Here is a 27,982-nt window from a genome sequence, read left to right on the forward strand (position 1 = left end):
TTAAGATGTTAATGGCGGAAGAATAGGGTTAACATATAATTATCTTCTTTGATTATTTTTTCCACTTGTGTCTTAAGAAGAAATGGCTACCGAGCGGATTATTAGTCCATGACGAGACCTTATCAAGAATTTATGAAGTAGTAAAATGTCAGCTCTTGAATCGATAATGCCTTTTATTTTTACGACACGGTATTATTAGCCAGTTCTGTTAACTCAATGAAATAGAATGAAAAGTTAAAGGGACTTCTCAGCTATTCTATGCATTAGGCTGTAATGATGCCTATACTGCGCCTTTAAAGGTTTCTTCGTGCAGGCTGTTCAGTTGCTGGGAAATTTCTATACACAGACACTTTTACTAGGTGATTAAATGGTTAATGTTCACTCATTTAGATTAAACGGTCCCTGTCCAAAGCCCAAATCACTTTTATAGGATCGGCCGTCTTGTAGGGCACAGTTCCCAGAACTTGTAAAATCCGAGCACACAAATCACATCTATAACCGCTGTTGGCAAACCTCTGCGACATGATAATACTCGCTATATGTGATTCACCCGGACCCCCATCTCCTGATTACCCCGGGCTGGCTTTAAAACAGGTGGAAGATCTTATATTAAGATACAGCGGCATTTATTAGAGTAATAGCTACTCTTACAATCACCCGATAACACTCCTTTCATAATGCCTTCATAATGTGTAACTATATTCACAATAATAAAATATATATATCTACTGTATTTATAGGTTAAAGGTGCTGTTCCACCTGCTCTACTAGATGCATTAGACACGCCACTCTATAATCTATAATTGTTTCAAATTTAGCTTCAGTGTCACTGCCATAGAAATAGAAAAAAGGAATCATAAAAGCTTTTCTTGTGATTAAACCTTTTACAGCAAAGAACAGTCTTCTGAGGTTTGCTACCGAACACAGTGGAGAACTCGGTTAATGCTTTGGCTAAATGGAACGTCACCTTTAAATAACACTACTCCTAAACACATGCAGATAATACCGTACTCTTCATTGCACCCGAAGAGAGGGGGAGTAGTATTTACATGTACAGAAACACGATCTGGTGGTAGTTGCCAATATTGTGTACCACACTGTACAGAGAGAATGAGACTGTGACGCAGGTGGTGGGCAAAGCTTTCATGTGATGTCATACTGTGCTCGCATTACATGGCAGCGCATGCCCACTTATGTCACCCCCAACTTACCCTCTTTTTTTATTAATTTCTTAAAAATGATTATTACCGTATATTCTTTGTGTCCGTACCAGACTCCTTTACACATTAATGGTCATCTTTGCCATGTGGATCTCCTGACATAGTCCTGGAGCAGGTTCTCTTAGAGAAACCCCTGCACACGGCTGTCATAAATGTAAAAAAACCAACAAATCATTGCATTTTATTTGATGGGGAAACCATGAGTCTGTGCAGTCTAACATGATGCGAGTGTTTGCTCTGTGCGGCCGGCTATAGCCATCTGAATGGTATGGGTTTTGTTATTCTAAATCATGGCTAATAGATACCTAATGACAATGGAAATATGTAATGATGCAGAGCGCAAACACTAGAGATATATGTTCAGTCCATTCATGTCCTGGGAAAGGTAAAAAGCAGCTTTTTGTTTCAGAAATGGCTGGAAAATACTGCATTTTATTAGAAATGATTGGCGTATTTCTGTAGAATTATGAGAATTAATGTCCATGCACTCCATGTCACAGTGGCCACTTGATGACGCAGGTCTGCCTGACGAAGGGATATGCATCGCAGCACGCTACGTTTTTATGCCTTACTGAGAATTTTAGGCTTCCGGAGGCTACCATTGTGCGGTGCGGGCTGGAGGTCCAGCTGATGTCGGGGGCCCCAGTGTTGGAGGGGAAGTGCGCGGGGAGTGTCGCTCCCGTGACCTTGAGAAGCGGCTCTTCACCCAGAGCCATCACGTGAAACCTGTGGAATTCCCAGGTGTGGGTTTTATGCATACGGATATCCAGCGTTTACCCGCTGTGCCACGGGGCCAGTCAGGGCCTGAGAACTATATACGTCAATAAATAATAATAAGATACACATCACCAGAGGAGCTTGGCTGTATTCCTACCCATGCAAGGCCCATGATAACAAGGTCTCCTCGCTCTCCTGTCCGTATTTTATTATATTAGGTGCTGGTATTCCTGGCATAGAGGTCATAGTAATAAAATAAATCCAATGGCGTTTTCACACTTGCTGTGCGATCACGTCGATTCTCCCCATGACCGTTTATCTGTTCTTGCTGGCATTCATTTGTTTGCTGGGGAGGTGAGATATTTGTTAAAAATGCTGCTTGTCTAATTTACATTTGCACTTGGAAAAACTGCTTATAAAGTGGCAAGGGGAGCGATGCTTTGTGTCTTTCTTGTGTAAGATTTGCTCTAGAACATCCATGGTGAGGGCGCTCGTCCCGTGTCATTTATAGATAAACACAGTAATCTCCACCGCTTTAAATAGCCACTGAAGTCTGACGCGGTAGGAAGAGGTACTCGTGGCACACAGAGACACTGCTTTAACCAACGTCCCTGCCGGTTTGCCGCGCCTTTTATAGCTGGACATCACGATTAAACTGATATGCGTGGTACTCTAACTGCAGATTCTAGACCACCAGTGGTGGCAGAACGCCTCATGGTGGTCTTCAGGATGATTCAGAAGCAATGTGAAAAAGGGACCACAAGCTGTGAAAAAATGTATTTCTGGGTTTTAACGTCATTGAAAGTGAAGAACATTAGTGGGGAGCGTTAGGCTCTAAATTTTAACCAGTTTGTACCTTCATGATGTTCCAACAATATGGAATGTTTAGTGATAAGTGGTGCTGTGCGCCACTACCTGGCTATAACGCAATAGGTTGGCTTTACAGATGTACACATAGATTAATTGTTGCCGTTACTGAGGTTACTTGCTAATGTACCCTTTAACCAGCATAATTTATACTTAATGTCATGTGACATCTGGAATGATTAATCTTCCTGATCCAGCAATATCATTAGATGGTTTTCTGTGCACCTGCATAGCAACCAGCACTGCCCCTCCATGTGCGTTTCAGTCTGTTACTATCGGCCAGACCGCAAGTCGAAAATAAGACAAATGTTAAGTATCAATGCATTACAGCGTTAATAAATTATCTTTAAAAAAAACTATATTTATATATATATATATATATATATATATAAACACGTATATTGCAGCTAATATATCTTTACAGCAACAATATAAAAACTCTCTCTACGGTTATTGATCTAAATCCAGACAATAAAAGAAACGTATAAGCTCCCCGAGTGAATCTCGTTAGGCGGAAATCTACACTCCCAAAGCCTGCGTGATAAGAAAACACTATAATAAAGCTTTCTATGGTGCCATCAGCCTGGCTGTAAGTGCCTTATTGCCTTCATTACTCTCTGTGTAAGTCAGTCAATGTACAGACAATATATGCAGAAAATTACTGGAAAGGTCCGTACTGGGAACTCTCCAGTATTGCCTTAGATTGGATGTGGTGGCTCCAGGATAATCTTTTATAGCTCACAAGAATCTCTCTGATCTCGGGATGTCTCTTATTTTTTGGCATCTCGTAATGTTTGCTGCGAATGAGTCTATGACATTGTTCTACAGCCCTAGGAGTTACTATCGGGAATAAACACGGCAATATAAATGTCGTGATGTGTAGATAAAGTATATTATTTTTCTAAATGTGTTAATAGGTCAGTCGTGTGACAAATCGTTTGGCGGCATTTGGGTTTATTTGGTAAAGGGGGAGTTTACAGGGGACTGGTGTTTGTGGCACCCGTTCTCTCCAGGCTATACATGGGTCCACCTCTGTGCTGTCTATGTAGGAAGAGGGAAGACATAACAAGTTCAAAGTTATAGATCTTTTTCAATAAGCAAGTTACCAATAATCATGTACTTTGAGAAAAGGATTTACAAGCACCCCTGTTTTGAGATCTCTAGAAAGTCCATGTTCAGAGTGTTTGCATTATGTGGACAATCCGGAGTATTAACTTTTTGTACTCTTGTTTCTGTTTTTCAATTGAAAAGCATGTTTCAGGAACACACTCCATTGTCTGATGCTTCCAATCAATTTATAAAATTGCCTGCCTGTTTCCATCAACGTAAATCACCTAACTGAAAGAAAACTGCTGAGTAACGATGTGAATTTATTGAAATCTATCCCTACGACGCTCTCGTCTTACCGTTCCATTCAGCCCAATGCCATATCCAGTACATTACAGCGGACTCGTAGCCCTAATGAGAACTGCAGTGTATTCTAACCTCGTTTATTTCATTACACTCCCAGTGATGTTTTTTACATCTTGGCAGACTTTTTTCTATTCATCAAGGCCGAGTTTGCCCAGCATCTAAAATGATGATACATTTTCACCCAGGGAATCATCTAAAACCATTTAGGGGAAAGATGGACCTTTGTCAGTTCCATGCAAATTTTACTTAATGCTTCCTTAAGATGCGTAACTTGAAGGAAACTTCGCACTCTCACTCGCACTCAACAGGCAAGATATTATGAGCAGACGGATATGCTATCCAAGCCTCAGGTGGTAATATGTTGGCAAAATAAGGACAATTTTGTATATTTTCTTTTTGGTATTTAGGGAAGACTACCAACTGGTGATATTGCGGCAGTTCTTCTATTACATTTTTTTCTCTCTCTCTATTCTTTGCTTTCTTTTTTTTCTTAGATTTTATTTTTTCATTTACTTGATTTACATTACGCCGCAGACCAATACACTGTTAAAATAAGGACAATAGACACGTTGGGGTGGGCTGTTGGCATAAAAAAGAATTGGTCCTGAATAAATGGTGCCACCAATTGCATGTACACATATGGTTTGTATCTTTCTGGATACGATCAAAGCCAAACAAGTGGCAAATCATCTTTCTTAGATTTAGCGTTAATGTCGCAGGAAAGTCCGTGGCCCGCTTTGGGGACTCTCTAACAATGCCGGCGACACAAACCTTCATGCGTTGTCATTGTGAAAAGGCTCTACTTCTCCCGTCAGCATTTCTGCCCCTTGTTTACAGCCATAGACACAATGTGTATTCAGTGTTCTTTGGGAAGATGCTTAATTTAAATTTATGTTGAAAAGTGCGTTCCTGCCATAAAAAGTAAAAGAAGGATGTGGCTGAACGTGCTATAACAGTGACGGCTTCTCTGTCATTATAACCGTAGAACTGGTTATTTGAACGTTCTCGGGCCGTGCAGCATCCGCGTTGGTTGGCTCGGTAAAGTAGAAATTGCTGTTTACGAACTGGAAATGACAAGCCTTCCATGTCACCAGATCACATTACTCTGCTATCAAAAGGAACGCCGCCTGCCCGAGAGTGGAACAAGTCCAACGTATATCTCAATGGAAAATAATCATAAAAAAGTCAGATTTTGAACAGTTATCTCTGTTTTTTTACTTGAATTCCTGCACATCTGTTGATTCTCACATGTCTTTATTCAAATATATATATTATTTGTTTCCGTCGTAATGTTTAAATGCACATAGTGTAGAATAGTGTCCTCCGCTGCTCCCTTTTTGCTAACGGGATGCATTCACTATGAAAGGGCTGAAATAGCGTCTGTGTCTTTTGTGTCAGCGTGATGGACCTGACCTTTTCCACATTGTTTCTGGACCAGATTGTCTGTAATTGTTTAGTTTTGTTGCCATCTGGGGCATGCCATGTGCATTAATGATCAGCTGGCGATGTTTAAACATATGACTCAACAGATCAAAGTTCTTTGCGTACGTTAGAGGGATGCTGTCACAAAACCGGTATAGAGCGGAGTAACATTATACCCTACGAACAAAACAAAAAGTCATGATTCGTTATTTGGGACACATCTTTCCCTGATGGACATCGAAAATGTTGCTGTGTACACAGGGGTTGTGTAAATGTATATAAATATATAATATATGATGTGTATGTACTCTTTTATATAAAATACCCACTGCACCATGACTTTGTAATGGGTACTCATCCCTTCGTGTGCGTTTATCTATGACTATATCTGGTGCGGGATTCCTCCTGTGGGTAGACTAGATGGGTCTAATGGTTCTTCTCTGATGTCAAGCTCTTGATGATGGTGTTCAGATTACTCCCTGAGTTTGTCGTAAGCAGATATTGGAGAATACCCAGCTATGATCATTATAAAGCATTAAATCTCAGGCTCTGTTACGTTCAGGCTTGACCGTTGATGAACAAGACATGAGAAATTTGAGATCATATGTGAGATGCCAAAGAATGTCCTACGCTTTGTACTTCACTCTACGCCCAGTCTGCCACGTATAGACATCAGACATAAATTTAGAGTTTGTTTACTTCCTGGAAGAGCTGAGCAACCGGTAAAACAATAATGTAATTCTAGGAACTGCACATGGTTTTGGCCGCTAATTGCCTAGGGAGGTAGGTACTTTTTATGTGAAAGAATAAGGAATGCGTGTCCAGGAATCTACTTGCCCGTGAATTCTTGAAAACAAACTGCTACTTGGTCTCTTACGGTGGTGTTTAGGTAATCAGTAATTGGGGTGGTCAGGTTTTACGGAGTTAATAATGAGAGTTAATAAACTCCGGAGACATTTGTTTTAGACAGTCGAGAATTCCAGAGGATCGGTTGGTTATAAGTCCATCATCTCCACAAAAAGCCCCACATTGAGGCCATTTCCCAATTGTGCCTCAAAATAAGAAGAAATCTTTCCTGACTTCAAAATTAGAGCTGAAACAACGAATCGATAAAATCGATAATAATCGATAACGGAAATCATCGATAACGATTTCCGTTATCGATTAATCGAGTGATCAATTCGTTGTTGGAGCACTCGGCTCCTTTTACTTACCTCCGCGAGCGTTCCCCGCTTCTGCTACACGCTCTGCAGTCTCCGCCTTCTTTTAGCTACGTGACGGATGTGACGCGTTCCGGAGGTAAGTATTCTTCATGTCTATGTGCACGGATCGCACAGAGCCACTCGCACAGAGCGAATCGCTCTGTGCGAATGGAGCCACTCGCACAGAGCGGTTCGCTCTGTGCGAGTGGCTCCACTCGCACAGAGCGGTTCGCTCTGTGCGAGTGGCTCCATTCGCACAGAGCGGTTCGCTCTGTGCGAGTGGCTCCATTCGCACAGAGCGGTTCGCTCTGTGCGAGTGGCTCCATTCGCACAGAGCGGTTCGCTCTGTGCGAGTGGCTCCATTCGCACAGAGCGGTTCGCTCTGTGCGAGTGGCTCCATTCGCACAGAGCGGTTCGCTCTGTGCGAGTGGCTCCATTCGCACAGAGCGGTTCGCTCTGTGCGAGTGGCTCCATTCGCACAGAGCGGTTCGCTCTGTGCGAGTGGCTCCATTCGCACAGAGCGGTTCGCTCTGTGCGAGTGGCTCCATTCGCACAGAGCGGTTCGCTCTGTGCGAGTGGCTCCATTCGCACAGAGCGGTTCGTTCTGTGCGAGTGGCTCCATTCGCACAGAGCGGTTCGTGAGTGTGGGTGCAGGGCAGAGTGGGGGTGGGGGTGCAGGGCAGAGTGGGGGTGGGGGTGCAGGGCAGAGTGGGGGTGGGGGGTGCAGGGCAGGAGACTGGGTGCAGGGCAGAGTGGGGGTGGGGATGCAGGGTGTGAGTGTGGGTGCAGAGCAGAGTGGGAGACTGGGTGCAGGGCAGAGTGGGGGTGGGGATGCAGGGCAGGGTGTGAGTGTGGGTGCAGGGCAGAGTGGGTGCAGGGCAGAGTGTGAGTGTGGGGGCAGGGCAGAATGTGGGGGCAGGGCTGGGTGCAGGGCAGAGTTAGAGACTGGGTGCAGGGGCACAGTGCAAAGTGCTGGGTGCAAAGTGCCAGTGCTGGGTGCAAAGTGCCAGGGCTGGGTGCAAAGTGCTGGGTGCAAAGTGCCAGGGCTGGGTGCAAAGTGCAAAGTGCTGGTGCAAAGTGCTGAATGCTGGGTGCAAAGTGCTGGATGCAAAGTGCCAGGGCTGGGGCAAAGTGCTGGGTGCAAAGTGCTGGGTGCAAAGTGCCAGGGCTGGGTGCAAAGTGCTGGGTGCAAAGTGCTGGGTGCAAAGTGCTGGGTGCAAAGTGCAAAGTGCTGGGGCAAAGTTTCTTGAACAGTAATAGTCCACCTCTTTTCAGAATGTTTGGGGTTATTTTGTTTCATAAATATTGTGTTTGGGTTCTTGTACTTTGAAAATATTGTTTTTTATTACATCATAACAAAATAAGAATGTTAATGTAAATTTTAAGTTGTTTTTTAACATCCAGTTCATTAAATTCTTTTAAATAAACGAAAAATTTGCATATTGTTTTTTTTTATCCGATTAATCGATTAATCGAAAAAATAATCGGCCGATTAATCGATTATTAAAATAATCGTTAGTTGCAGCCCTATTCAAAATGGCAATGTGGTTTCTCACTGGATCAGCGAGCTATCACTAATAACGTCCTTATAACCAGCTATGCCCCTGTATGTTATTTGCTAAACAAAACATCCAGTCCAAGTCATCAACTGAATTCTGTAGCACAGCCCCCGTGGGTAGCAAATTCAACATCTTTATTGTTTACAGGACCCTTTTTTCTGCTTTAGATGAAAATTCCTCCCTTCAGTTCTGAATAGATGACTTCTCGTTCTCTGTATAGTCGTATTAACGAGCCGACCGTCAGTTTGCGGTTTATATTGTCCCTGTATGTATTTTTAGAATATTATTATATTGTAAGATGCCTTTTTCTCGTGTAAACAAATGCAACTTTTCTAGCATTTCTTCATAGTTAAGAGGTTCTATAGCCTTTATTATCTTTATACCCCAATCTCTATACAGAAGCTCAGAATTGCAGTACATATTCAAGTCTTTCTGATTTAATGATTTTGCTAACACGACCCAACTTGAGGTTTAATTGCACATGTTTTCCCCCCAAATGCATAACTTTGCTTTTGTTAACATTAAGTATTTGCTTTCCTAATTTAACCAAATCCTCTTGGATAGAAGTAATTTCTAGTTGAGACTGTATCAGTGAAAGTCATTTTGTGTCTGATTGTATCTGTCAAGTTTCTAAAGCTCATACCTTAGTGAATATAGGCATGTAAGTCACCCAGGAAGAACCCAAGTCTATCTTATAGAAAAGATTTACACAGTTACGTACAATCTCATGCTGGCTCATCGTTTCTGGATAGTAACAAAATATGTTGAAGAAAAACTTCAACTTCTGTAAATCAACTTTCCAGACGTACTTCCAGACACTAAGTACAGCTTTTGACCTCTACTGTCTGCGTTTAATAACCTCTGAATGTTTCCGAAGAAGCTGGTGCCCTGGAAGGCAGGAGTTTAGCCAACTTAAAACAATTTTTCAAGGAATCTAATAATGTGAAATGTCTTGAGATTCTCAGCATCTTTCCGCTAACACCCAAAGATAAGCAGTCTGTGATCTCTTCGCAGCGCGAGATATTGTTAAGTTACTGATCTATAGAATGGTGCCTGTGCTTTGTCTGTAGAGGGGGAAGCTTCACACTCCAGAGGATGGTTAAAGTTTCATAGAGGTTTCTTTGTGTCGTTTCACATGTTTATAGCTAAACACTCGGTTGAAGGGCAAAGTGGACTAAAGCACTGCTTAGGGGAATATCACGTCTGGTAAAAATTTCTAATCCATTTTTTGGGGTGTTTTTCCTCCGCTCAGTATGAACACCATGCTGTGGGTGAGCCTGGTAAGAAGCTGATCGCTACCTGTGACAGGAAGACCGGTGACATTTAATCACAGATCCATCATGGGAAACGCCACTACAAAGTTCCGCAAAGCTCTGATCAGTGGGGATGAGAACCTAGCCTACCACATTTATGAAAGCAACCCACAGCTCAAAGACTCCTTGGACCCCAATACATCTTACGGAGAGCCCTATCAGCATAACACCCCACTACACTATGCCTCGCGATATGGCATGGGTCGCCTCTTAAGGTGAGTCATTTACTTGTTTAATTCTTAATGCCACGTGGACAGTTTTCTGACAACTCCCAATGTTATATCTCATGTGTGTCTTCTATTGGGGCGGTAAAATTCTGTGTCCTGGAACATTGCTCTTTCCTCCTGTTTACATAAAAATGTAAGTAAGCTTGGATCGAAGTGACGAATACAGTGATGGACGTAAGCCAACAAAGTGGAAGTCAAGAAGAAGAAAAAAAAAATTCTGTTTGTGGAGTACTCGGTGCATACGTCATTTATTTTTAATGTTAAAGGGAAACTGTCTTCGAGCTGTAATCATGGTGTGTGCTAATGTTTTTATAATCTAAGCTACCACAATGGAGCAATCACATCCAAAATATCACCTCCCTCTAAACAGTTACGAGTAATACTGAGCAAGGAGTTTCAGGAGGAAGGCTCCTGGTTGGTAAAGTGGAAACGGGAAAATATTTGGGGATCGTAACAAAATTCAGTGTAGACAAGGCAGTGATGTAGAGCATTTTGGTTAAGGAGAGGCTGACGGGCAGCTGTAGCAAAGGGAATGTTATGGATTAGCTGTCCAGCTTCTGGACAAAGGATTGTATTTGTTTGTTTAAAGGTTCATACGCTACAGGTGAGCCAGTACTAGAAGTATCTTGAGAGAGATAGTGCCTTATCACAGAACTCAGACCAGAGGTACCAGGAGTTTTCCAGTAAGACATTAATGTAGCATGGTGTATGTGCCTAGTTAAGACCATTCAAGTTGCGTTGGAATAGGGATCCTAAAAATGGGGATAGAAAAAGGTAAAAGTTATTTTTTTAGCAAGGTTTTTGTTTTCAGTAGTCGGCTGTCTGAGCAGAGGCGTTCCGGGAAACCTTCCAAGAGTAAAGGACATAGAGCAGGGGAGTAAAGGTCGTTTGGGGGTCTCATCGGTGGAGCTGATTCTGCCGTTGGATTCTGGCTGTCCGTTTCTCTAGAGAGGTAGTGTAGGGTAAAAGCCAAATGGAGCCCAGACTGGAAGTGCCGGGTGGGAGAATTCATATCAAGATTCTACATTCAAGGGAGGAAACGTTCTGTCATTCAACACTTAACTTTCTGACAGATGCATTAGAACAGTATGTCTGCTAAATTACAAAAGCTCACCTGCATACTATAAGCTTACTTACTACCAGACAGGCCTGGCCATGGGGCACACCGAGTAAATGCTCATTGGGCCTCAGTCTGGGCCTGTATATGTATATATGTGTTTTTTTAATGTATTCAATTCATTTTAGGGCTCTGCTTGGTCTTCTTTTGTTGTTCATGGTCTGGGACTTTAAGTGGAATACTGTAATGAGTGGTGGGAAGACCTCATATATCCCTCACCCCCTACATTAGGGAGCTCAGAACCATTGACGAAGAGTTAGTGTTAGCGTTACAAGTTGGTGGTGTTAACCAGATTATATATTGTGTACACGGACATATAATGCCCCATCGAGACTCTTTGCTAGGTTTGTAGAATTAAAGTTATTTTGTTGCAGCGAGAGTCCTGGTTCCTTGAAGACTGATAGACCTCAGTGATGTTTTCATTTGCAAGGTTCTTACATTTGTCTCTTCAAAGCCGCAGCTGAATGGAATGAAGGATTTGTTCTAATCATTTTTTGAAACCGCAGGGAACGCAATTGTCATCTAACATATAATTTGATAGCTGCGGACAATTACACGAGATGGCAGCAGCGAAAACACACAACTCGGATATTTCTGATGAATGAATAAATAATAAAGTTTAATGAGTACACAACCGTAGAAGGCATCTGCCTGTATCATGTCTGATGCTGCATTCATGGGTATGACTTTAATCGGCTAGGATAGGAATGGAAATAAGGGGCACTGGCATGAGCGGAGCCACACGCTATTCCAACCAATGGAAAAAATTGGAGTAACGGCTCCGCCAACTCACAAAAACATTCTTTCTATTACTTACAAAAATTCCAATCTAAAGAAAACTGGAACTGAAGAAAAAACTAACCTGCTTCATTGGTTTCCACAAACTGCCTAATAATCTGTGTGCCCTCTCTGCGAACCAGCTAACGTCCACCTCCCACTCTCTTCCCTTATGTAACAACGTTAGACATCTTAATACCCCAAACAAACGATCAAAGCCTCATTTATTAATTCTTCATTTCCTGTGTGTCATGTTGTCTGTCCTTCATTTAATTTAAAGTTCTTATGCTCTTCTCCAGGAAACGCTAAAAATACCATAAAACATATTATTTTTCCTTTTTTTCTAAACTGTTCCCAACAAGCACTTTTTTCTACGAGAGTAATGACCTGTCCAACCCCATGCAAAGTGTAGCTCATCGCTCCGGTACTGAAATATATCCATGTTGTACGGCTTAAAAGATTAAAAGATCTTGTTTATGTTACTATGATAAATTACTCGCCTGAAGCGACACTGTGTGGCCCCTTGAGGTTTTTTGTTGTCCGTTCTGCAAATGCATTGAGGGATTCTGCAGACACCCCCCCAGTCAGTAGCCACAAGTTTCAGACCACTGAAGAGGATGGCGAAGCTGCAACTTCTGTGTCGGGTGTGTTTTTGTTTTTTAATTTTTGAAGAATGCACAAAGTACAGAGTTCATTCATATCTATGCATATTTCCCAGTTCATTCATATATATTCAGGGACATTAAGCTTTAAACTGTTCTTTAAAATTGTGAGGGAGCGAGCGCGTCCCCTCCTCGTCCGTGGTATGATGATTCTTGCCACTGATTGGCTGCTTCAAACAGCCAATCTGTGGCAGGAATGTGCTCCCGTGGAAGCCTCAATAGACCCCCCACCTGCAGCATTTGCCGAGCCAGTGGTGGAGCTGCCTGGCGGTAAGTACATCTCGCGCAAGATGTGCATCTCATGCACCGCAAACAGTTTAGGGTGGGGAAAGGGGCAAATGCATTTGGGAGGGGTATGAAAGTTTAAAGGGCCCTCGCAGCTATTGTATGCATTAAGGTGCATGTGATGGCTGGAGTGTCTCTTTTAAATATCAGAAAATTAATCCTCAAAGCAGCGTAACCACAAATCAAATGACAACAGATACCACAAAATCGCATACACAAGCAGTGGCGGACATAATGAGGGTCCTGATCCCTGGAAGAAAACTCGAGTGCTCATTTATGTCTGTAAGCAGTCACAAGCACGACGATGGTTACCATTCGCTTAATATAATGTTTCAGCGTGTCTGCTTTTTTGTCATCCCCGTAAAATTGTTCAGCACTTAGCAGTAACTTTGTGCTTCTTAACTGAAGAGTAAAAATGAAAACGAGCATCTGATGAATATTGTTACTTTGACAGGGATATCAATCAAGACATGCTGAATATAAGACATGCCCAAGGACTAAGGTTTGAGGCAGGTTGGGTTAAAATCAATGGGGGAAAAAAATAAAAAAGATTTTTTATTTAAATCAGATTTATTTTAGATAGTTTTTCCCCAAAAAACATTTCACTATCTCTCTTGGATAGATTTAAGATATAATTTGATTCTAAGGCTATTCAGCATGAAATAGAGCTTAATTATGCAGTTTTTAAAGATACAAGAATATTTCTGCTATATAATGTTGTTGTTTTTTTTTAGTTAAATAATTTAATCGTTCCCCAAATATAAGTGTTTAACCAATTAAACTAAAATCAGTTCTGATATAGCTGTTTTACTAATCTGACAGGTTAATATTCTGAGTATGTAATCTTTATCTGGTTGCAAATATTAAAGATTATAGCTACCAGTAAGAATGAGTCTTTACACTTAAAAATCATGAGTACGGATTGAAATTGTGATTTAAATCAACTTGATTTCATGTTGGTTTGATGTTTTTACGGCATGTTAGATGACTTTTATCAATTTACATTTTAGCACTTTATACTCGTAGAGGGGCGAGTTGCTTTTCCTGCCAAAACTGTGAAGAATAAGCTTGTGAGGCACATCATTGGATTACTTGACTCCATACTTTTTTTTCTAAATAAACAGTAAATTACATTGTCTTCAAAGTATTTTTTTTTTTTGTTTTTTTTTCTTCTTCATTGAGCCGAACATGTTTAGAGTCATCCGAGAAGATCAAAGTCTTCACGATCCCTGATGTAAATGTGATCCATATAATATACCCAATGCATAAAATGCTCTGATCATCCTTAGGTGAACACAGGCCAACAGTTTACCTTTCATTCATTATTTTTATAAACTATGTGAAAATAGACCAAAAAAAAATTAGATGTTTTAAAAGAATTATCTTTGTTGACTGCAGGGCTTTTCTTCACGCCAAGGACGGCAATCCAAACAAGCGCAACATTCACAATGAGAGTTCTATGCATCTTCTCTGTATGGGAGCCCACATGATGATCCATGAGGGAGGTGTTGATCACCGCTTGCTCAGGCCCATTGATGACGACCGCAAGAGGTCTGAATGTCTGAAGATGATCCTTGAGTGGAAAGGAGCGAAACTCGATCACGGGGAGTACGAGAGAGCTGCACTTGATGCCACTGATAACAAAAAGAACACACCTCTGCACTACGCAGCTGCCTCAGGGATGAAAGCTTGTATAGAGGTAAGAAGGATGAGGGACCCATGACCAAAGCCACATATTGTGAGCTCTGCGGGTCTGGTTTAGGAAACCAAGAGCACAACACTCATTTCTTCACCTTAAGTACTTATGATCCACGTGATATAAACCATCTCCACCTTGTTAAGTAACTTGAGGTATCTTCAGCACAGGAAAATGATCAGATAATGCTAGTTGTGCCACCATATGCCACACAAATATTAGATTTCCTGAGGGTAAGACTTTGTAGACACATCGCTGGTTAGCTTATAGAGAAATGAGAACCTTTGTGCCGTCGTATATTCACGGTGTTGCCTTAGGAAGTTATCTTGGCAAGCATATGACAAGCCCTCACGGCATTCTGTAAACATGCAAGGTGCTTCAGGATTGCAAATAATTGTGTATGTTCTTGTCTATTATTTATAATAAAGCATTGCATTCCTTTGATGTGTGTTCTTGTTAGTATACTTAGGTCTGTTTTATCTTGCTTTTAGCTGTTAGTGAAGAGTGGAAGTAATTTATTTGCTGAGAATGAAAATAAGGACACCCCGTGTGACTGTGCGGAAAAGCAGCACCACAAGGACCTCGCTCTCAAGCTGGAGTCCCAAATGGTCTTCTTACGGGATACGGAGGCCGACGATATTGAAGCAGAATATGCTGCGTTAGACAAGCGAGAGGTAAGGTTCTGATACCTCCTCCAGGTCACGTATTATGTAATATATATATATATATATATATATATATATATATATATATATAATATATACGTATTAATGCCATGGATGGTTTTTTAACCTGTGCTTTCTTCTATATATGTTTTAAGCCATATGAAGGATTGAGACCCCAGGATCTGCGGCGTTTAAAGGATATGTTGATTGTTGAGACAGCAGACATGCTGCAGGCCCCGCTCTTCACTGCAGAGGCTTTGCTCCGAGCGCACGGTAATGATCCAAGCTATTTAATGAAATGTCTGCTAATCTAATTGAAAGACTCATACACATTTTAACTATTCCAGTGTTCTGTGAAAAAATATGGTTTTCAACATGGTTTTCAATGATGTGCCATTCCAGATCTGTGTGATCCATCCGAGATGTGGAAATGGTACATAAAGTCCTGATAAAATGTGATTTAAAGTCATCGTACTATGCGCCAAACATCATGTTCCCTTTGTTGCTGGTCTTATTAGGATGTTGGACCTTCTGCATAATTTAATAAAATAAATGCTATTTAAATAAAGACCATGTAAAAGGCAAGCTTCTCCAACATGAACATCAAACAAAAATAACGTATGGATTTTATGTTTTCCTTGTGGATGTTTCTTCTTTTCATTCAGTTAATAGTAGATGTAAATTATTGATATTTTTTTTGGATCATCAGTAAAGAAATTAGTTTGATATTAGGGGTAATGATCATAGAAAACCATTGTTTCTTCTTCTTGAGAGTTCCTTCTAATGCCAGGAGGGAGACCCTAAACATGGGCAAGATGTGTCTCCTCAATGATCCGGAAGATTTAAAAAAAAGTCTAAACTTTATATTGCCAGATAAACTGCCTTTCATCCATACAGTGGTTTTAAATTAATAAAAAGTCTTTTAACACTAAAGAGGTAGTGGTATTTCCATGGGCGTCTGACAAGGGCAATGACAGAAGCTCAAAGCATAAATACCAATAAAGGTATAGTTGGTGCAGTCAATAAGAACATTGCACATATCATAGAGGTTATGTTATTATTATTATTATTTATTGTTTTATATAGCGCCATCAAATTCCATAGCGCTGTACAATGGGTATTATGTTAATGTAGTTAAGGGCTTCCATCTTTGATCCGGTTTCTTTAGATCCAGTTTGGGGTCCAAAAGCAGATCCCTAGTTTTATATGACGATATTATATGTATGTGTTGTATTTGAGATGATGGAACTCACTGCACAGTGTTGATTTATATCTAATATTGATGACATTCCATCAGCTCCTATGATGATTAATTGTTATTAATTGCTCCCAGCATTGCCAGCAAAGCTCATTGACCATAACATGGTGGTAATTAGTCGTATTATTGGAGGCTTCTGTTTGGCTTCATATAGTTAATCCAGCAGTGCCGACCTATGGTTATAATATAAGCCTTGACCTGAGGTTTTTGTTTGGGGATGTTTAGGGGGGGATAGAGGTTTGGTCTTTATTATAACAGTATAACATAACTCAATGAGTGCTTAGTTGAAGCGGGTGCCCTAGAGAAGTCCTTACAGGTCACACGAGCCCCGAAAACATTCAGTCTTATAATTATGCGAGAGAAAACCAGCCGTGTCTAAAACCGCTGTGAGCCATTGAGTCTGCGGCAACCTCCGGCCCTCCTCTACGTGTGATACAAGGCTCCGTTTGGCAGGGAACTATAGCAATCCTTTACATTTGAGCTGATGAGCTGGAAGGGGTTAGCAGGGAGCTGCACTTCGCTCGAGTCCCAGACTAATAAGGATGATGTAAACTGCGCATGGCCGCCTTCCAGCATCTAGCTGTGCATTAGCAGAGATCCAAGGATGAGTCAGCCCTCTAATGGAGGCCGATCTCCGGACGTTGCCTTAGCAATGTCGCTGTAACCCAGTAACACAATTGGCTGCCTGTCACCCTTTCAGCTTCTGAAAAGTGCAAGTCATTAGCGAAGGAATGTCTCCTGCTTTCCAGAAGCCTCGCTCGCTTACGGAGAGCATCTCACGAGTTGAAATGTTTGAGAGGATGAATGTTTTCTGTTCTAATACCAGAGACATCCCAATCCAACACTTACCTTGATCTGACGTTTTGCCCCGTGGCATTATTTAGGGGAGATTTCCTATCCTATGGTCTCATCCCCAGCGTTCTCCCTTCGATGTCTGGGGAGTTAGATAAATCTATATAATGATGATGATGGAGAATTCACCGTTCTAGATCAGCAGCAGGTGGGCAGCTACCTGTTGGCAACTCGTATTCACCAAAGATGGAGTTTGCATGGATGTGCGGCTTTGATCCGCTGAATTATCGATATATATTATGCCGGACCCACCCAAGGTAGCTTCTTCTGCAATAAGAGCTCCCCCGTCCCAAAGTTTTTTCTTTAATTGTTTTTACGCCCAGTGTTTGTGAACATGATATTTTAAGCAATAATTCTGCAATTCTGTTATTATATATATCAGATACCTTAAAATATAATATATAATAATATTAATATCAGAATTGGTTATTTTACATGGGAAATATTCAGCATTTTAACTGAGGGGCGTCCTCGCATGAGTATATTGGCTAGTTTTACTTGGAATTAATCAACATGCTTTGTCAAATGTGTTTTTTTCCTGTATCCTATCGCTATATGTAGATATTTACAATAGAGATATAGATATCTAATCTAGATGATGTGAGTTGTAGTCCATAACTCGAGCATGTGGTTTTCGCCAACATTTAAAGTTTTATTACAAAAGTGCCATAATCTTTGCTATTAGTTATAAGCAGCAGGACATGGCTGACCCGTTACACAAATGATTCATTTCTCCAAGGAAATATTTCATGCAGGGCTTCCATAATAAGATTTGACACTTAAGGCTACAGACTTAGTTCCAACACATAATACAAAAAGTCTTTGAACCACCTTCTACAAAGCAATGTCAATCATCGGGCTGCACGGCCAGGCAAAGGGAACGGCAGCAGAGTACTCAGACAAAGCGCTTTAACCGATCTGAATAGTCAGGCTAATGTACGCCATTGCACGAGGGAGTCATACAGTAACAATGGAAAGAATCGTCTTTGCCGGTAATTCAAGACAAGATGAAAAGGTGAGCGCCGATGATTGACAGCCAAGTCTGTACATCGTAACCCAGTTTTGTGCAGTAATAGTGTTTTTTCCCCCCCTGTGTACAACGGTATAATTACACAGATCTAGCCACGGGCTATCCAACCTGTCTCACAGGACGTCTTACACAGGATGGCAAGGTTTCACAGCCATCGGGTATATGCATTTTATATACAACTCCCATGACTGGAAGGGGAGTATAGAAGATATAGGTAATAGCTGCAGAGGCTTCCTAGTGTTAGAGGTAAACATAGAACCTGATGGCCCGTTACTCCTGGTATAACCTTAAGTAGACCGTGGTCTTTTTTGTTATATTAAGGATAGCCATATGCCAAGCATGATTAATTTCCCTCACTGTATTAACTTCTACCACTTATGCTGGGAGGCTCTTCTACTTACCTACTAAGTAAATGCTTCCTTACATTACATCTAAGCCTTTGACCCTAGTTCCAGACTCTCACCTATGTAAGCTGTCGACCAATCATACAACTGAGATCCACATATTTGCCACAGACGGTAATTCTGCCCCTTAATGTCATTTAACCCATTTAACAAGTATATCTTTATATGTCGCCAAACATATCTCTCAACATCACGGCTTTTGGGGTACACATTTGGGGTACTTTAGCTCCTGTAAATAACCAATGGCTTCCTTTGCCTGCATGATCCAGTCTTACAGTCCATGATGCTAGAATTTACAAAACGATGCCTCTTCACTAACATCTGTAGAAACTCATGAGTTGAACCTTTTCCTGGTTCATCGAGGGTTAACACGCGGGGAAAATACATCAGACCTGCGTTTTACGGCTTATCTTATTTTAAGGAACTCCGAGAAACTCAAGGTCCACCTTTACACTTTGTCCACACCTCCTGCTGAAATTAGTATCCTCGCGGGGTTAATCTCTTTTGGTATAAAATATTTTCGTAGCCTTGTCTGAATTGTTTGCACTGATAAAAGTATTCATTTTCTCACTTTGCTGTTGATTTATTATACTATGTCTGGCCATTTTCTATTTTTCTGCGCCTGGGATTATTACAACGCTGTCTGCCGGCTACCAAACATTACTTGGTGTTTATCTTTAAGGTTTTACGCAGTAGCTGTTAAAATTAAAATTGGAAAGGATTGATTAAATCCTACTCAGCCCAGGGAACTATGCAAGTTGCGTTGGGCTTCTGCAAGGAACATTCATTCGAGAAGCACAGCGTTCTGCTCTGTGTGATGATGTATTCCGTGTCTGTAACTATACCTTGTTTCAAATAAACAATTAATTAAGTACACCGTAATACCCGACACGTGGTTAGAGGCTCCGCCAGGTGCTGAGTGCTCGGGACACGGGCAGAATTATCTTAACACAAATAACTTTTTGTTTAGCATACATGACGGATTAAGATACACACTACAGCTTTTGTCTTTAGAAACTGAAAATGCAGAACGGCTTCAAAAATTCTAATTGCCCTTTTATATTAAAAAAGAAAAAAAAAAGTTACATTGCGCAAGCTGTCCGAAAAGGTATGTGCACCAAACTCTTTCCGTTATATATTTTGTGTACCGTTTCCATTGCCCTAATATTTCAATTCAGTATCGGGGCTCAGACTATGTATTGTCTACATTTATTCTTAAAACTTTATCATTTAAGGATTACTCTTGCTCAGCTTTATTCTGGGTAAATCCCCCCCCAAATGCGTAACATGACATTTATCTTTTTGAAAGGACTTCTCATACCTTCCCATTCCTCGTTATTTAAGTCTCTCTGTATAAAAGAGGCATCCTTTTCTGAATATTACTCGAATAGAGAAAATCATGGCTTCTAGTTCCCATGACAATATTAACCAAAAGATAGCAAGGTCAGAGAAGTGACCCTGCCGCTAGCCCGTGCTGCTGTCCCTAGCTTTTTCAGCCAGTCTGAGCATCTTCCATTGGCCACAACGCAATGTGTTTTATCCTGTTTGTACAGAAGTGTTTTGCTTGGCACTGTATGTTTTGTTGTATAGTACAATGCCTAGGTCTATATTTCCATTTGAGTAAAATGCAGGGTTTGTGAAAGGAATTGGCCAAATTCAAGAAGTATGAACTTGGCATTAGCCGAATGCCGTCCATATCCCATCACGTCTACTCATCTAATCCATACTTGTTTTTTTCTTGGTGCGTAATAACACGATCCAGTATAATGTGAATAAGATAGATGTAGCGACCCATATCTGTTCTTTTCTAAAGCAGATGATACAGGTAGCCACCCAAAAAAAGAAAAGGTGCTGTTCCACTTACTCTGCTGAATTTAAGGCTTTTGCACGTCCAAACCATTCCCATAAATAATCATTTAATCATGAAAAGCTTTGGTTTATTGATTATTTTTGCACAAAAGAAGGCATTGATAAACTGCTGCTCCTATAACTTTATGTAAATAAAGAGGAAGAATAAAAGGATATAAATGCTAAGGTTCTTGGCTTAACATATATTGGAGAGTAAAGTTAATGTTTTGTATTAGTGGGACAGCACCTTTAGGAAGTAAAAAATTGAGCATGTTCTTTGCTTTATTTAATTGTCCTAATACTGAATAGAAAAATAAGTGTTTTAACAAAAAAATATGGATGTCTGCTGACTTCTTATCAGTAGTTTACAGATTTTGGGAAATATTGGCTATATTGATTGCTTTTATCATCCGTACTATTTTATCTGTCATTGAGTATTCTGTAATGATTAGTAGTCAATGTTGATAAATGTTATTAATGAGTATTCATGATAACTCTTGGCTCTCCTACCGCAGTCTGTCTTTGGAGACTTCAGATTGCTAGCAGATGGCATAACATGTCGAATCTGGTGCCAAACCAAGTCAAATCTGCTACACAGTTGATTATTTTATTGTCATTTCTTGGCAGAGGAGGCTATTTATTTTACATACTGAAAGACTCATTTAGATAGAGGCAAATGGGTAGTCGAAGTTTGAATGCAAGATTAACATCCAGCCGTAACTCTTCTTCCAAATACATAGTTTGGCTATAAATAAAATAAAACATAATAATAAAAGTCCAGATTGTTCTGCCGGTAGTTTATTAAATGCAATTTAACACAGAGGTGTCTTGTAAGTTAAAACACATTTTTTACATCCCAAGTATATGGGATCCATTATTTGATCATATCATCTAATTTATTATAAAAACAATATATATGATGAAAAATTCTGCTAAATATATTAGAAATACCCATTGTTTTTATGGGTTTTTTTTTGCAAGTTACAGGGCAATAACTACAAATAGATTTGCAATCAGTTGCATGACAGCTGCCAACTGTCCTGAATTTGCTTGTACAGTGCTAACAACTAAGATTTTATGTGCCAGCCTTTATAATTATCAGGACTGGTTTTGAGACCTCTGGGCTTAAATGTCCATAACCTGTAGAACAGGTGACTGGGCACACACAGTAATCATATGACAAACATATATATATATATGTGTGTGTGTGTAATCCCAATATAAACAGCATACTGTGTGAGTCATGGGATATTTTTGTAAAGTAGAACGCGGCATGTTAGGCAGTTTGGTGCATAATTATTAGAAACAAATTCACGAGAGATAACTAGGCGACATGAAGAATGAGGACACCACCACGCTGTGCTGTCCCTTACTTACCTGGCACCAGTATGTGACCCGGGTAACCTAAGGCTAGACATCATGTTCTTTCCCTTTGTAATTGTTGTGTGTCATCATCATAATGAATATAGATGAGTTTTCTGAGAAGAATCATGGGTATCGGGAAGGTTTCCACATGCTCTGCATCGCCCGACTTATTTTTAAATGGTCTTCGGTACGTTAGTCACGATTTTTTTTTTTTTTTTTTTTTTTTTTTTTTTTTTTTTACTGGTATCTCAATGTGCTTGGTTCCAAATGTACAGGTCATTGAGGATTCTAAGCAGCAGAGATCAGAATCGTGAGTGTATAGAGCAAACGCTTGTTTATGTAGGTATGCTTTAATAAGAGCATAAATAAGGCTGGGGTAATTTAGCAGATCTATAGAAACCAACGATGTCATCAAATTGATATGTATATAGGGGGGTGGTACAAAAAAAAATCTGTAGTAAGATCTGAAGAACATAACCGTTTGTTCATATATATCTATTTACATTTTATTTATTGATTTTTAAAGGCTGAACACAACTCGATTCTCAGGTGCGTGCCTCCTTAAGGTCCACGTTGTGGTAATTCTATGGTTGCCACTAAAATCAGGCGAGTTTAGAGCCAAGCTCAATAGGGTTCCTCAGGACAATGGATTTTGCCAAGGTCAATGGAACAGATTTTTTATGTTTTTTTTTTTTTTTACAAAGCACTGTAAGGGAAAAAGGGAAGGAGAAGGTGATGTGATATGGTTGTTGAATCCAAACTGGTTAGTATTGATTTCAATTTAATCTGGCCTGTTCTGTAATTTTATTTGGATTAGTAAAAACTTCCCTGAAGCTGCTGTCCCCTTCTATCAGTCTTCAACACATTGGACATGCGTAACAGGGTAATTAAGTGATCTTTTTATTGGGGCTGTATCAGCACAATGTATCAATTATTTGAAATGTTACCAAGGTGGGGATGATTAACCTCATCCAACCTTTAGAGCTCTTCTGTGTCTGAAGTCCTGTTAGTACAGATTTAACCACTGCTGGCTAAGGGTCTCACGAGTTGCCTTCTAACATATCTTATTAGACAAGTAGCTGGCACTGTGTGCATTTAATATATGGAGACTGTAGCATCCAACCTGAGAAGGTTCTTCATTTGAAAGCCACCTGTCTAGCATTACTTGTTCTCTTCCTATTTATTTATCTCTCAATGATCTCTCATACTCCCCTCACATACATCTTCTCCTTGTGCCCTCCATACAGTGGCATTGTCTTCTCTACCCATTCCATATTCATACTCTCCTACGCCCTCCTATTCCCCCAATCTCCTGCATCTACCTCTACCCAGACTTACCTCTTTGCCTTCCTACATAATGTAGAGAGTAGAGCTTGGGGCATGTGTCTGTCTTCTACTTGTTCCTTCTTAATCCTAGGTACTTTCCTCATCATCATTTTCTCTTCTTCCTTAAATCTTTTTAAGCTCGCTTCCAGACGCGTGATTTAATTTTGGCCCCACTGTCACACATCATCCATCTGTTTTATATTGTGTACCATCACTTGCAGTTCTCCTCCTTGTTGTACACAAATTTACCATTTTGTGGGAACTCTTTTTTAGTACATAAACATTCACAGAATCCATGTCACTACCATGACATCAGAGTTGGCAAACCAGGGTCAGACGGATATGTAGATGGAGATTGAAATGCGCCCTAGCATGGATGCACCATAGGACAGGCTATGAAGCAGCTCTCCGTTCTTGGTTGAGCATCTCTAAGATGTTTTGTATAATATTAAATCTTGCTATATAACTGTTTGCAAATAAATTAATACTGATATCAAGTCTTGACACAATGTTTTCCCCGTGTCCCTTGCTGTGTAACTTCTTGGTAGGGCTCAGAAACATCGTAATGCTTTTATGTTCTTTGCGTACTAGCCCAAGTCAACTGAATCTGGATTGACTGTGAAATGTGTGTATCTAAATATTGAATTCTTTTTTAAAAGACTGGGACAGGGAGAAGTTACTTGAAGCATGGATGTGCAGCCCAGAGAATTGTTGCCAACGTTCTGGTGTCCAAATGCCGACCCCTCCTCCTAGCGGGTACAATGCCTGGGACACCCTGCCCTCCCCACGTACCCCTCGTACCACAAGGTCATCTGTCACCTCACCAGATGAGATCAGCCTCTCTCCAAGTGACATAGACACACCACTGGTATGTGTGAATTAACTACTACGTTTAATGTGAGAATTATTTGTTTGTACTACAAATGCAGGTCCTTTAATAAATTATTTACAGTAATTTATTTACAGTAATGGTACTTTGTATGCAGCACGGGATAAAAATGCTATATAAATATATTGGAATATATTGCTTTCATGTAGTGTAAATGTTGCTCTAGGTCACTGTTTTGTACCACGGATGTTGACTATATACAAGGTGTGTGAAAAAAGTGCACTCTCTTTGAAGTCGGGACATAACAATCATTTGTTCCTTAGCAGGTCTTAAAATTAGGCAAGTACAACCTCAGATGAACAACATAACTTATTACACCGTGCCATGATCTGTTCAACAAAAAAAGAGCCAAAATGGAGAAGTTGTGTGTGTGAAAAACTGACACCTTATGATTCAATAGCTTGTAGAACCACCTTTAGCAGCAATAACGTGAAGTAATTGTTTTCTGTATGACTTTATCAGTCTCTCACATTGCTGTGGAGGAATTTTGGCCCACTCTTCTTTACAACATTGCTTCAGTTCATTGAGTTTTGCGGGCATTTGTTTGCTGATGCAGTGTAACCAGGTTGTGTCTTGTTGCTGTGCTCAGTCTTGCCATGGTGTATGACTTTTGACATTAAACTGTCTTCACCAAGCTCACCTTGTTAGTGAGTTGACTGTTCCTCATCCAGTTGTATTCCTCCTACACAGCAGTTTCTGTTTCAGTTAATGATTTTGTTTACGCCACCATGTCAAAGTACCCCAAGTTTGGCGAGTCCTATCTAATTTTTCATGGCTATATTGCTTACCAAGGGACAGAATCAGTGGGACTGGACGGCATTTTAACACGCTAAGGCTCTCAAGCGATTTAAAGTCTTCTTTGGACACCGTTAAGGATGCATTTATATATAATGTGTGTGATCTTTATGATTGCCATGATTGCCATATACTAAAGACACCTTTCAGTTTGATCAAATATTTTCTCAATTAAGTATGAATTATATATATTGTTAATTTTAACCTTTTCATCGCCTAATGCATAGACTAGTGATTAGCTGCAGCTGTTTCCATGCAAGAAAAACACAAGATGTGCACAAAACCTTTTCATTCCCAGGGCAACAACTAATGAAATTTTGAGCGGATTAAGGAGACTTAGTGAAGTCGATAAATAAATAGACAACGTTCTTGATTTTCTTTCATTAAACTGCTTCAGCTCTTACATTGTTTTTTTGTAAGAGACGCAACACCTACAACTGGTGTTAACAGATGGCCTAGTAATATATCATAAACACAAGAGCAAAATGTTATTGTTACCCAGTGCACAGTATTAATAGAATCATGAGGGACCTCCGCCTGTTGCGAGTGAATCATCGCTCGATAGCGAGTGTATCCATCACGAAGGTCTGAAGGGTAATTGTGAGATATTGCTTGTAGGCCTGGTCCCTCTTATAGACTGCCTTATAGCTGCTTCCCGTGTCAGGAACAGACGTCTTCTGCTCATCTTTATTTGATCCAATTAAGGCAGTTCATCAAAATATATCCTCCATTGGCTGCTTATCACATTAATATTAAGGATTGTGCGATGGTCCAGCTACTAAAGGCAGGAGAACCATATGTTTAACCCTCTAAGAGCTGCTGCACTAATCAGAACACAGAATATGGCCTTGAAATACCCCCCAGGTATTAAAAATATGAAATCTAGCCCTTGGTGGACTGTTTCCTATATGTTGGATATCAGTCTGACGCTGCTATATTATAACACATACTGACCTCGCTCATTGGGTTTCAGAATGGAAATGGTCACCTATTATGGTTATGAAGACCGTTTCTCTGCAGGTCCGATATGACCCTTACAGGCATTTATCTGGCACCGAGCCTTGGCGCGACTTCTTCAGTGCCATTGTTTTTATTAGGTTTGACCATAATGTAAAGAAGCCTACAGCACGTACAGAAGAGGCAAACAAAGGGTCGGGTACATTTTAATTCCTTAATCTTTTCTTCTAGTAACGTGAACAATGTGCAATGAGTTCTTTCAAAGACATTTACTCGCTTTAGGGTGTTTCACTTACTGGTGCGTTATAGCGCGATGAACGGACGGAGCCGTATTTGGGGCTTTTGGTGCCTGGGACAGGGTCGTTCCCTTTCAGCACATGGAAGTTATGGCCCTGTGAACCGATTCCTCACACCATATGATCATCACCCCCCCCCGCTAGTTTTTATTTTTCTTGTACAAGAAGAGTTGTTTCGCACGAAGCATAGTTAGCGCAGGTAGCCACCATTTTTTTGTCCATATGCAAAGCACCTACTTAGCTCATGGCAGTATTTTCTCATATGGTCCCCATCTATTAAATGTATCCTGAAACCCAAGTTGATGTAATTTAATTTTTCCTGGTCTTTTTTGTATTTGCACATAAAATTAACAAATATATACATAAATGCAAACAATGTGGAAACACAAAGTCAAAAAGGGGAACACAAAAAAGGGGAGAAAATGCACACTGTACCTCTTGAAGTAGAACATCTTCCTCGTCTAAATGTTATTCTAATGAAATCTGAATGCAAATATTCAATACATCGTTACAATATTATCTGCTTTATTACTATGTCTTATTAAATTACACCCTGCAGTGTCTCTCTGTTCCATATCCTCAAGATTAGAATTTTTATATGTAAAATAGATGCAAAAATGTTAAATCTCATCCACAATAGAATATAAGTATTATTGTTTATGTGTTTTATTTGATTTTGCTCTGGAATAAATCTCTCTCCGTGCTGTAATATGAAAGATTTCCTACCGGCTCTCTCAAGGGCTGCTTCTCCTAAACATTCTTCTAACCGTGACAGCTTTTCGATTTTGTTTGTTAAAAAGTAGTTAATCGGCAAACTTTGACGTATATCACTAAACCGTCCATTGATTAATTGCATTCTAATTAAACTCTCAAACTCTGTTAGCACCAGGCCTCGGAGGAGTCATTCGAAAGATTAGCTGCTGATGAAATATCCACATTCTTATATAAGCGTTTTCCATGGAAATGTCTGACGTTGTGAAGCGGCGTTCGCCTCGAGGATTTCCACATAGTTTTAAGTCTTGCGACGCTTTGTCAGCTGTGAGGCTGGATTTACTTCTCGCGTTCTGTTCCCTACAGGCCAGGGCTGCACAGCTTCAGTCCTCGAGGGCCACAGCTTTTTTGGATATTCTAGCTTCAACACCAGTAATTCCTAGAAAGTCAGTAAAAAGAGCACAGAAAGGGTATAGTCAGGCTTTAAGTGCTGCCTTCCTTACCCGGCTGGATACACATAAAACAAGAATATAGGAAGATATAGGAAAAAAATTTGTATAAATGGAGGCACAAGCTAGATACAAAGCAAAATCTGATTTCCATTTTTTGTTGTGTTTTTAGCTGTTTGGAGCAGTATTGCGTCATTGAGGTTTTTTGTTTGGGTAACTAACAGGAAGGTGTGACCTTCATATGCAACTGCACCCCCAGTTACAAATTTAAAATAAAATCCTACAGGTTTTTTGATAACTAGAACTTCAAGTGCACAGAGGTTTATATATATATATATATATAAAAGGCAGTATGTTATTTATAACAGACGCATCAGGAATTTCAGTTGGGAGCCCAGTTATGTGATCGTCAATAATAATGAAACTGTTCAGAAAATAGGACGTTCATTTGAACGCTCTTCAGTTCCAGCAGAAATGGGGACGCATCCAAGCGTTAAGTAATCCCTTCGGTTCAATACCATGCATCAGCCGTTCGTTAGAAGCAAAATATTCTAGAAGCAACAGAAGGACTGAAAGGGCAGACGCGTAATTGTATGAACATTTCCTTGGACAATTCAAAGCTTGTGTTGTCCTCTGTGTTGTACCTGATGTGTGAAGGAG

The 27,982-nt window shown here is 40.3% G+C and overlaps 1 protein-coding gene across 1 annotated transcript in view; it reads left to right on the top strand.

The window, feature by feature from the left end:
* The window catches only part of ANKIB1 (ankyrin repeat and IBR domain containing 1), a 52,313-nt gene that overhangs the window by 6,610 nt on the left and 17,721 nt on the right, over window positions 1-27,982 (top strand). The window contains 5 exon segments of the mRNA XM_053466790.1: window positions 9,653-9,928; window positions 14,180-14,480; window positions 14,969-15,151; window positions 15,298-15,415; window positions 23,885-24,093. Of these exon segments, the coding sequence (XP_053322765.1) occupies window positions 9,741-9,928; window positions 14,180-14,480; window positions 14,969-15,151; window positions 15,298-15,415; window positions 23,885-24,093 (999 nt within the window). The 5' untranslated portion in view covers window positions 9,653-9,740.

This window comes from Spea bombifrons, chromosome 5 (assembly GCF_027358695.1).
Source record: "Spea bombifrons isolate aSpeBom1 chromosome 5, aSpeBom1.2.pri, whole genome shotgun sequence".
In the NCBI taxonomy this organism is placed as follows: Eukaryota; Metazoa; Chordata; class Amphibia; order Anura; family Pelobatidae; genus Spea; species Spea bombifrons.